This window comes from Delphinapterus leucas, chromosome 1 (assembly GCF_059928025.1).
Source record: "Delphinapterus leucas isolate spDelLeu-1000000601 "Yukka" chromosome 1, BTC_Dleu_Yukka2, whole genome shotgun sequence".
NCBI lineage: Eukaryota > Metazoa > Chordata > Mammalia > Artiodactyla > Monodontidae > Delphinapterus > Delphinapterus leucas.
The window spans coordinates 35,862,445-35,874,967 of record NC_143129.1 but is presented as its reverse complement, the minus strand read 5'-3'; the positions used below and the strand labels follow the sequence as shown (position 1 = coordinate 35,874,967).

The 12,523-nt window shown below is 38.6% G+C and overlaps 1 protein-coding gene across 1 annotated transcript in view; it reads left to right on the top strand.

Moving 5' to 3' along the window:
- KMO (kynurenine 3-monooxygenase) overlaps positions 1-12,523 on the top strand; it is a 59,043-nt gene that overhangs the window by 3,479 nt on the left and 43,041 nt on the right. Inside the window, 1 exon segment of the mRNA XM_022579445.2 lies at positions 1-120. Within this exon segment, the coding sequence (XP_022435153.2) occupies positions 1-120 (120 nt within the window).

Here is a 12,523-nt window from a genome sequence, read left to right as displayed (position 1 = left end):
AGTGTGCAGGAGACAGTCTTCTCCGTGACAAGACCAGCAAAAATTATGGAAACCACTTTGGCAGTGATGGATTCTTCTGATATTCAAAGGAAAACTATAGCTGTCATTGGTGGTGGCTTGGTAAGAATCTCTTTGGATATATTATTCCTGTTAGCAGTATTATATTAATTATCATTACTCTTTTTTATTTGTTTATCAGAGATTAACTTCTTTAATTTTTTTCTTCCAGTTTTATTGAGGTATAATTGACATACAACACTATATAAGTTTAAAGTGTACGGCATAATGATTTGACTTATATACATCATAAGATGATTGCTGCAATAAGTTTAGTGAACATTATCCCTCATCTCATACAGATACAAAATAAAAGAAAAAGATCTTCTCCTGTGATGAGAACTCTTAGGATTTACTTTCTTAACTTTCACATATAATATATAGCAGTATTAATTACATGTTGTACATTATACCCGTAGTGCTTATTTACATTATAACTGCAAGTTTGTACTTTTTGACCACGTGTTTGTTGTCATACAGAGATACTATATAATTATTGACTATATTCCTCACGATGTACAGTTCATTTATCTTGTAAGTGGAAGTTTGTACCTCTAATCTTCCTTACCTATTTCACGTATTTTAATGATTATTACTAATCATTTGTAAGGATTGTTCACTTTCTTTTGAAACTTTTCTGATATTTAAATACACCTTTTAAAATGTGGTATTAGTTTAGTTTGCTCTTTTCTAGAAAAGCGATTTTATTTCCATTAAATACAAAAGTGTCTGTTTTCCCCTGCTTTTTCAGTACAGCATTTTTAAAAATAGAAAATAAAGCAAATCGAATTTGATTAATCTCCAAATTGGCTACTCTTTAAAAACAGATTATTAGTGTAAATAGTCATTTTAATCAAAACATTTGCCCCACTTTGGTTAATAACTCAGTTTATACTGTCTAATAAGAATAAAAGGGTCAAGAAACATGAAGTTAATGCAAAACTATCATGTTGAATGTTCACTAGTTATCTGAGTACTTGGGAGTAAAACCTGTTTAGTCACCTTATTTGGCTGGCGCAGTGGAGCTGGTCCTAGGGTGGTGAAGTTAGGCCTCCTCTCTCACAGAGCCGGTGAGATGAAGGGGCTGAGATGGCCCACATTTAGCAAGATGTAGGAGGGGGCTCTCCTCTGCTCTGTCGTTATTATATGAAAGCTAGCTCTGCTTAACGTGGGACTGCCTCAGCTAAACTGTATTTCCCCTCCCTTAGCAGAACTCCTATTTTGGAGTAAAAATATCCCCATTAGTTAAAGTTTAATCATTTTGGTTTTGCTTTTGGTCTAATGATTTGCAGGCCTTTAGCTCATTCATTCATTTACTCAACAAAAATTTATTAAGGGCCTAATATGTGCCAGACACTGTTCTGGGTTGTATATAGATCAGTATATTTTATATCGCACATAGAGTTATACAGTTTGTACTAATTCTGACTTTTGTTTTGCCTCCTTTCTTGTGTTTTCCCCAAAGTACGATGACAGTTCTAACTTTTCCGGTTCTAAATTTCAAAATGCTAAGGAAGGCTACCACATGCCGTGTTGGCCAATACATGTGGCATGTGTCGTCATTTCTTATTACTTCATACCAGGCTTCAGTCCAGTTTTTTCCTTTCTAAACTTTACATAAAAGGAGAATTCATGTATTCAACAAAATCTTATTGGGTGCCAGCTATGTGCTAACATTGTTTTAGGTACTAGGGATACAGTGGTGAACATTCAGGGAGGAGAAAGACAATGGAGAAGAAAACGAATAAATAAATTCGGTGAGACCTAAGCACTATGAAAGAAATGCAAGCAGGGTAATGCGGTAGTGTCTTAACGGGTGTCCATTTAGACTGTGCTCAGGGGCAGCCTTTCTGAGGGGGAGGCATATGACCTGAATAATGAGAAGGAAGGGACCATGCGAAGGGCTACAGAAAGAGCATCTTGGGTAGGTGAACGACTGTCCGAAGAGAAACACTGAGGCAATAGATAATGGGCTGGGCACTTTCTTGGAGCAGACAGAAAGGCAGAAAGAATGAGAGTGGAGAAGAGTAGCTGCTGAGGCTGGGGAGAATGAAATAGCCAGAGATCCTAGGATCTTAGAGGGCAAGGCAGACAGATTTTATCCTAGACACAATGGAAAACCATTGGAAGATTTTAGGTAGGAAAGCAAGCTGTGATTTTAAGATTCCTTAGGCTGTTATGTAGAGAAGAGTTGGGAAAATTGTAAGAAGACCAGATACACCAGTTAAGAGGCTGTTGTGTTTGTCCAAGACTTGGACTAGGGTGGCAGCAGTGATATATCTTAAAATGTCTTAGAAGTCCAAGGGGAGATAACAAATATGTGATTGGATATATGATTTTGGAAGGCATAAAAATGTGGGTATCATCCACAGATTTCTCCCCGAATAACACTTGAACTCTTCATCATGCAAACACGTCATTATCTGTGCATGCATACATACATGTGCTAGAAAATAGAAGACATGAATTAATACACGTGTATTAACAAGCAACTAAAATTCCTCTGCAAAGGAATTCTATTTACCTTATTGCTCAGGTCCATGCCTAGGAATCATGTTCTTTTTTTCATTTTATGCAAACCCCATTCCTCTTTCACTCTACCAGTAAGGCTTGGTGGCTCTATATCCAAGATATATTTCAATTCTGGCCATTGCTAACATCCTAGTCCAGGCCATCATCCTTCATCCATAGTCCTGATTTCCTCCTAAGTGGTCTCCCAGCTTCTACTCTTATCCACAGGCAGTTACACAGCAGCCACTTTTAAATCATTAGTGTGATAATTATCACTGTTTGCTTAAAACCTTCCAGTGGTTTCCCATTACAAAAAAAATAAAATCCAAACTCCTTACCAAAGGCCCTACAGGAACTGAGCCTGTCTACCTGCCTGGCCTCATCTTTTCCCTGTTTTTTGTTTTTTTGTATTATTTATCAGTATCTGAACTTATACACTTTATTTGTTTTTGGTAAATAAAGGTAAACTCTTTATTAAATATCTACTCCAACTAGGATATAGACTCTTATGGCTGGAACCATGCCTAACATTGCTTAATGTCATTATTTAGTTAGTATTTGATGGATGAATGAATGAGAGGAATGAAAAACTCTTCTTAATGATATGAAGGTAAAAGAAATTTCATATTGGATGGAAGTCTGAATATTGAGGAAATTACGAAAAAATAAACATTGATTAAATAGAGCAATTCAAGAAGGTTAAATTCAATACATAAAGGACAAAATTATTTTCTTACCTATCTACTTCCTTGCATCTCACTGTTGCGGCCTCTCCCGTTGCTAGAGCACAGGCTCCAGACGCGCAGGCTCAGTGGCCATTGCTCACGGGCCTAGCCGCTCCGCGGCATGTGGGATCTTCCCAGACCGGGGCACGAACCCGTGTCCCCTGCATGGGCAGGCAGACTCTCAACCACTGCTCCACCAGGGAAGCCACCTTGCATTTTTTCCCCCACCTTTCCCATACTCTTCCTCCCCATGGACTGATCCTAACCCTTTATACTGTCTACTACATTAAAGACTCTCTCTGGGCCCCAGGGGAAAAAAATGCAACGGAGCTGAGAACATTTACTCAGAAGTCCAAAGAATATAGTGAACGTATTTTTTTCCCAATGGTGCCTTGTCTAGTGAAAGATTACCCTTAGAATTTGTCTTTGCTCTAGTATAGTGATCATCTGATTCTGTGATTAACCAGTTGATTTCTGTTCTTTGAAGACATGTCAAGTTCAAAAGGTCAGAAGGAGACAATAGATCAATGAAAGAATCTTACTCAGCAACTAAAGGTGAAAGAAACTGTAAACCATGGTCATAAATTGGTGAAGTTGAGCTATTGAAGAGCGGAAAAAGATGTTAAAACAGTTTTTCAAGAACGTTAATCTGGATATTTAGCAAAATGACCCTATTGGCTTAGTTATCTTCCTTCTCGTGGGAAACACTGCTCCCAACCCCTTCCCCTGCAATGGTGATTACCTCCCCTTCCCCTGCAACACACACAGAGCTTTGCTTGCCTTTCTCACAGACTGCATTCTGTGAAAGTTATAGATATGCAGAGTGTATTCCCCATAGAAGGTTTTTAACTTCATGAGTCTAAAGATTTTCTTATCTTTGGGTCCTGCTCCCTTTCCTTTTATGAAGGTTATCCCAGTGCCTTATACTGTCAAACACACTAAAATATTTTGTGTGCATGAGTTTGCTTTCAGAACAAAATGGGGGATCATGCTCTTAGAAGTTATGGGCAATTAAAAGAAAGACAATATTTTTCATCAGAATGGAATCATAAGGAATGCAGTCCTTTGAAGGACTAATTTGAAAAACAATCTCTACTTTTCAGGCTGGAAGGAGTTTTACAGTTTTCCAATTCTAACAAGTTGACCTAGTGGAAAAAACTGCCACACCAGCTGCCTTACTTTGTGTTAGAGTGAGGTGTGTTTTCTTCCCAAAGTGACAAGCCAGAGAAGTCAAAAGAAAGGCCATCTATCCTGCACATGTGTCCTTAAGATATGTAGGTATTCAGATCCTTGGTATTCAGAAATGCTGCTTCTGAGGTGACTATTTTCAATGTTTACAGGTATGATGAAAATGACCAGAGATTTCAGTGACAACTACAGCTACTGAGCCCTCACTTTTTGGCTGAAGTTTAAGAGTTTTAGCTGAAAGGACTATTAAGCATTCCAGCCTTAGCTGCAGCCTTCTGTTGGAGTATGTGTGCATTGTTCTGGCACACACTTTGAAGATGTATTTTAGGGCAATATTGAAGCATTTCTTTTGCCTCTCCTGCTGACAAGCAACCCCACTCCATTCTCCCTATGTTTGACCCAGCAAACTTCTCCATTAAGAGCTATTTAGAGGGTAAAGTCATTCAAAACATCAGGGTAAGGAGACTTGTGCATTTTATGACTTACTGTTGTTAATTATGCCCTCTCCCCTAGTATTCAAGTCATTGCCTTTGAAGCTGCTTGACCTTGATTCTATGACAGGTTGTGTCTCACTTCTATAGATGATAATTCTGTCACAGATTTATAGGCTCAATATAGTCCTGATACCAAATTCGCCCTAGATGGTGCTTTCTGCCCTTTCTCCCTAGGATCTTTCCCCTCAGAGCTCACTCTTCACTCAGCTCAGTTGGACAGAAAGAGCAGAAGACAGTGAAGAGGAGGAGGAGAGGCTGCAACCAGCTGGAAGCCCAAGAAATCTTACCCTCTCTGCATCTCGCTTGCTTCATCATGGGCTAAAACTAGGTCCCTAGATCTTTTTTTTTTCTACTTGTTTTGTTTTTATTATTTATTTATTTATTAACATCTTTATTGGAGTATAATTGCTTTACAATGTTGTGTTAGTTTCTGCCATATAACAAAGTGAATCAGCTATATGTATACATATATCCCCATATCCCCTCCCTCTTGCGTCTCCCTCCCACCCTCCCTATCCCACCCCTCTAGGTGGTCACAAAGCCCCAAGCTGATCCCCCTGTGCTATGCAGCTGCTTCCCACTAGCTATCTATTTTACATTTGGTAGTGTATATAAGTCCATGCCTCTCTCTCACTTCTCTCCAGCTTATACTTACTGCTCCCCGTGTCCTCAAGTCCATTCTCTACGTCTGCGTCTTTATTCCTGTCCTGCCCCTAGGTTCTTCAGGACCATCTTTTTTTTTTTTTTAGATTCCATATATATGTGTTAGCATACGGTATTTGTTTTTCTCTTTCTGACTTACTTCATTCTGTATGACAGTCTCTAGATCCATCCACCTCACTACAAATAACTCAGTTTCGTTTCTTTCATGGCTGAGAAATATTCCATTGTATATATGTGCCGGTCCCTAGGTCTTTTAATTCTACCATTATGCTGCTTCTTTTTCATACTTCCTCACTCACAGATCGCTAGCTTTTTTCTCAATGTAGTCTTCGTAAAAACAGAAATCAAATGTCACCCAGAATTTTTACTTTCTATAAAATAAATATTCTAGACACATATAAACCATCAAATGTTTCATAATCTTTGGTCAAGGTCTATATGTAATTCCATATATAGGTCTATATATAGTTGGTTCAAGTGTCTACTTTTTATTTTATGCAAATATTGATGAGACAAACCAGGTAAATAACTTAATTACCTTTATTATTATTGTTGTTCTATTAATATTAAAATAAACAAAACTCTATTCACTCCACTCTTATTTTCTGCTCTTCAGGCACTAAAATGTGTGTATGAAAAACCTTTATTACTGCCCTGATATCTAGCAAGTTCTACAAACAGAAGTAGAGTGGATTTTTTTTGTGACCACAGACATCATCCTGTGGTTGCTCAATGGCTAGGGACAAGTTTTCATCTCACTCTACCAGCTTTCCCCAATCTCTTTTGTAATTTTGCTTGTGCTTCATTTCCTCCCACCGAACAAGTTTTCTTTCAGCTATCTCGCTCAAGTATCTATATTTCTCTAACACACCAGACTAACATTCTGAGATTTTTTTTTTGTTTTGCTATCCTGATGGACTTCTAAGGTGCCTCATAAATCCTGTTCTCACCTACATAAAACAGAATTCCTTGCTCAGAGTTTATTTCATTTGCTACCTGATGAGCAGTACCTGGAATGGAACCAGTAACTCTAGACAGATCAAAGTATTATTAACTCCCTGCAAGGAACGTGTTTTGCTTTCCTTTTCATTGGTTCCGAAATACTCTGTTTCTCCATCTGTCCATAAACATCTATCCATCCACCTATTCATCTATCTGTCCACTCAAAGAGAAAAGAGCACTCCTCCACTGTTGATGATAATCTAAATTGGTACTTTTTTCTGGAAGACAATTTGAAAAAATACATGCTGATTGTCTTAAAAATAGGGGGGAATTGCGGAAAGCAGCATCAGCTCTCTCTCTCGAAGTCAGCCTCAGCAAGGCACTGCATTTAGAGGAACGATCGTCCTTCAACCTGAGGGGAATTAAAAGCATTAGAATCTTTAACGTGGTCTCCCCAAAACACCAAACCTGGAGTATGTTCAAAACCTGTAACAAAACCTTCTAAAAATCTCACTCACTCTCAATCTCTTTCATGTACTTTGCAGCTATTCCAAAAACAAAACCAAAGAAAATACAGCAAACTCCTCCCACACTCCAGGCAATTAAAATCATCTCCTCCACTTATCTCAGATTTTCTTCTTTCTCCTTTCTTGTTACCCTGTTATATTTATTCCATTCCTCCCTGGTACTAAGGCCTAAGAACCAATGGGGCAGACAGAAAGAGGGTGTAGATCTCAGAAGTTTCTGAGAGTTTGGTCCCTGCCACTAAGACTTGTGCTTTGATGGACCATTTCATTACTGTGATTTTATCAAAAGAACTCAGTGGGCACCATGCAATCATTTATAATCCTAAAAAATTAAAATAACTCAAATGTACAAATATAAGGGCATTGCATACAATGAAATGTAATGCAACTATCAAGTATTATGATTTAAAATATTTTATGACTTGGAAATATATTCGCAGTATACAATTCATTTTTTAAAGGAAATTATGAAATAAAATATATATCCTGCTACCATTTTTAAAAGAAATATCGTTTGCTTTACATACATAGAAAATCATAACACCGGTTCTCCCTGATGGTAAGATTGTAGGAGATTACATTTTTCTTCATGTTTATCTGTATTTTCTAATTTTTTATTAAAAAATGTTAAGTTTTTTACTAAGTATCAGGTCTGTACCAGAAATAGAAAGATTGATAAAGTACAAGCCATACACCACATATCATTATTCCCTGGGCACTCACAGCCTGGTGGGAAAGTCAGACAGGAATGTAAATAACTAATTTAGTTAATTATGAGAGATGTTAAAACACACACACACACACACACACATATATATATATATATACATCCATGGAATTAAAGAAGAAAAGACAAGTCTTTTGGAGTAGGAGAGATACTGAGAGAAATTGCACAGAGGACATGAGTCTTGAATGAAGGCTAAAGCAGAAAAAAATAGTCCAGGCAAAGGGAACATTAGATTCAAAGGCACATAAGTATAAAAGTGCATGGCATATTCAGGAAATATACGGTGACTTTGGTGTACCTCTTACAGATAGTACAAGGGAATAGCAAAAAATGAGCTGGAGAGAGAGGCTGGGTTCCCATGTAAAAGTCTTTTATGCCATGTTGAAAATTTGGGACTTTTTCCTAAGGAGCCATTAAAGGATTTTAAGAAAGAAAATGCATCATTTGATTTCTATTTTAGAAGATAACTAGCTCTGGTGGAAGTATGGCTTAAATAGGTAGAGACTGGGGGGGAGGGAGAGTTATTAGAAAACTTGTAGTAGTCCCAGTGAAGGGTAATGGCATAACACACACAATTCTAGCAGATGGAATTGTTACAAAGTATGAAGACCTTTTTTAAAAATACATTTATTCGTTATTTATTTATTTAGGCTGCGCCGGGTCTTAGCTGTGGCATGAGGGATCTTCGTTGTGGCACATGGGATGTTTTGTTGCGGCATGTGGGATCTTTAGTTGCGGCACGTGGGATCTTTTTTAGTTGCAGCATGTGGACTTCTTAGTTGTGGCATGCAAACTCTTAGTTGTGGCATGCATGTGGGATCTAGTTCCCCAACCAGGGATCGAACACAGGCCCCCTGCTTTGGGAGCTCAGAGTCTTACCCACTGGACCACCAGGGAAGTCCCTGAAGACACTTTTATTTGCTTATTTCAGAGTAAGTACAGTTAACAGTCTTGTTCTTCTCATTACATTGCTATGTTCAAAGATCAAATTCTTCAGAGATCAAGCTATAGTTTCATGAGTAGGAGGTAGTAACAGACTTTACTAAAGCCTGTTTGGTGACAGACTCATAAACAAACAAACTCTGTGACTCTTAGGGAGAGTTTTATATGCTTCATTATGTTGACACTATGTGTCAACATAGTTGACACATGTTTAACATTACATTATCAGATTAATTTCAAACATTATATTAAAAGGCATAAAAGGTATGACGTGTTTATAATCATGTTGCCTCTTCCTGTCAAAGTCAGCATTTATAAATTAAAAGGTACAGTTTTCTCATGATCATTGGACACTTGAACAATCATTGCTGAAGAGGTCACATGGGAATCAGCAGAAAGTTAATGAATCCTATTATAAAAAGCCACACCTGCTGAATGCTGAGAAGCTTATCTCACATTTATATAAAAGAAATTTTCAAATTATCTTTTAAATTGGTAAGTTAAGCATCAATATAATGGGCCAGGGTGAGTCAAAGCATATGACCTTTAAAGAAGGAAGTAAGACAAGAGGAAGTAGAGAAATGGAAGAACAATAAATTGGGTAAATCCATAATTACATAACCCAGGAATCTCATCAGAGCTCTGTTTAAGCAAACAGGCTAGACCAGTTGTTAATAAAACATTTAATTTACAAATTATTTTATGATCAAAACTGTTTACTGTTGTGGACTATTGGTGTTTCAAAAGAAATATAGAGATTTTTCATAATTGTCCATGTCATTAATAAAACTGTCTTAGCTCTGTCCAGGCTTAACTCTGAGAACTGGCATGAAAACTGCTGATTGCTCCCAGGAGTCTAACCCTGCCTAGTTTCTTCTCTCCTCTCACCACCCTCCTCCCCTATTGATTTACAGGAACCAGCTGTGCCTTAACCGAGAGTTTGTGGTGTGCTCAGAATGATGTACACACATTTTCCTTTGCATTTATATCTTTATGTCTTGCTAGCCTTTTTGCCTGTGTAACAACTAAAGAAGGCATTTCATTCCTGATTAAGTGCATTTTACACAAAGTAAGAAGGAGAAATAAAGTTAGAGTCTGAAAAGTACTTTATTAGCCATGTTACTAATCCTTCTAGTTGAATTTATGTAACATCTACCAATATTTTTTCTTTTAATTTTATTCAAACCTTAGTTATATAGAATTGGACACCTTATTATGACTGGTCTTGGAGAAGGCATTTTTGTTTATTCTTTTGTGTGTTTATTAATAATAATAAGCAGCAGTACTTTTGAACTCACCACTCAACCTGGAATTGATACATTGAATGACTTATAACAGCCTCTGAGCTTCTCTCCCACCCATTACATGGGCCTGAATCTCGTGTTTATCATTCTCTTGATTTTATACATATAAAAGTTTTATGTATATATGATATACGCTGATCATATATATACACACATAAATAATATGCTCCTAAAAATATATACTTCTGGTGCTTCCCTGGTGGCACAGTGGTTGAGAGTCCGCCTGCCAATGCGGGGGGCGCGGGTTCGTGCCCTGGTCCGGGAGGATCCCACGTGCTGCGGAGTGGCTGGGCCCGTGGGCCGTGGCCGCTGGGCCTGCGCGTCCGGAGCCTGTGCTCTGCAATGGGAGAGGCCACAACATTAAGAGGCCCACGTACTGCAAAAAAAAAAAAAAAAAAATTCTATAAAATATATACTTCTAAAAATTGTTATATACATGTATCTGTGGTTTAGTTGTAGTTGTCTTTATTATATGAGCATCACGCAGTATGAAGTCATCTGGGACATGTTCTTTTTACTTGTAGTGTTACTAATATATTCATATTGTAGTATTTTATTGTGTAAATATAACATAATTTATTTGTCCATACCTCTGTGATGGCTATTTAGGCTGCTTCCAGTATTTTGTTTATTTTTAGTTATGAAAACTGTGGCTCTGGATATCCTGGCATGTGTCTCCTGGAGTTTCTCTTGGCTATATGCCTTGAAGAGGAATTGCTGATTTGTCAGTTATGTGAATACTCAACTTGAGATCATTGCAAGCAATGCATAAGAGATCCTATTGGCCCTCATCCTCTCTAGCCCTTGATATTTTCATGAACCAAGATTATATTTAACCCTATTGTGTCCATATCACCTGAGGTTCCTTCTTTTCCTTCTACCTCATGAGGAACCATTTATACACGCTCAATTGGTAAACACAAGAAGTGTTAGACAGGTAGGGATCAACACTTCCAACCTTAGAAAGGATTGAAGGAGAATCTCCACCTGAGCCAGCTTCATCTCCCAAGATCCTGGAATCAAATTTTGGTCAAAGAAAAGTAACATAACAAACCCATGAAAGTAGACCATTGGCCCACCATTGGCTTGGAACTGAGCCTGTTCTGAACCCAGTCACTGAGACTCTTGTTTGTACATCATTTGTTACAGCTCATTTACTCTATAATTCAAGTTGAATTCCCAGGAAACAGATGAATGGAGTTTTTGCTTCTGAGTCTCAGTTTCTCCACTTTTCTGTCATTGTCACCAAAGGCAAGTTCATCTGCCTGACACACAGTGAGGCCAAACAAACCAAAATGTTGGAGTTTGGAGCAGAGGAAGATTTATTGCAGGGCCATGCCAGGAGACGGTGGCTCGTGCCCAGAAAACCCAGAACTCCCTGAAGGGTTTCAGCAAAGCATTTTTAAAGGCCAGGTGAGGGGTGGGTATCGCAGGGTATGTGATCAGCTCATGCACAATTCTCTGGTTCGTTGATAGTGAGGTAACAGAGCAGTGTCACAGGGGTTAACATTATCAATCCTTAGGCTTCAGGAGGTGTGGGGGCTATGTGCTCATGGTCACCAAGTAGTTAACACCTTCCATTTGGTGGGGGGGAGGGGTTCACATCTGTAAAACAACTCAGGAAATGTGCATCAGATACTATTATCTAGGTACTTCAGAGAACAGCTAAAGCAGAGGACATGGCGGAAGGGCATGCCCTGGGAAGGCCCTAAAGAGTCCTGCTTGGTTATACCATTTCCCTATATTAGGTTCACTGATCTTTCATTGTTTAGATCGTGGCTTGTGTATCCTACTGTCCTTCTCCCTGGTCTGTTTTCCCAGTAAGAAAAACTCATTTCTAAATTACTTCCTCTAGCCTCATTCCAACTTTCCTGACCCAGTTGGTCTCCTGATCAATATCCTTCCCCTGTCCTGCTTTCCACAAACATAAAAGAAGCAGTTATGATTATAATACTGTGAAAGAAAGAGGAGTTTCACAAACCTTTCTCTTTTCCTTCAGTGAGACTTATTCTATCTAGCCTTTCTGTTTTTTTCCCTAATGCTATAGAGCAATTTAGCCTTTGGAAGAAATTTATTTTATTGTATGAACTTTAGTTAGCTTACAGTTTTTCTTTTCCTTGATACAACTTACTACTGTTGCCCTTACTAGATATTCTTTAACACACACGTGAAAGGAAGATAGGCAGGCAACTTTTCATAAGCTGGAAGAAATCAGGGGAGGAAAAAAGGGAATTAAGAAGATCAAAGGAGGGCTTCCCTGGTGGCGCAGTGGTTGAGAGTCCGCCTACCGATGCAGGGGACACGGGTTCGTGCCCCGGTCCGGGAAGATACCACATGCCATGGAGCGGCTGGGTCCATGAGCCATGGCCGCTGAGCCTGTGCGTCTGGAGCCTGTGCTCCGCAATGGGAGAGGCCACAATAGTGAGAGGCCCGCGTACTGAGA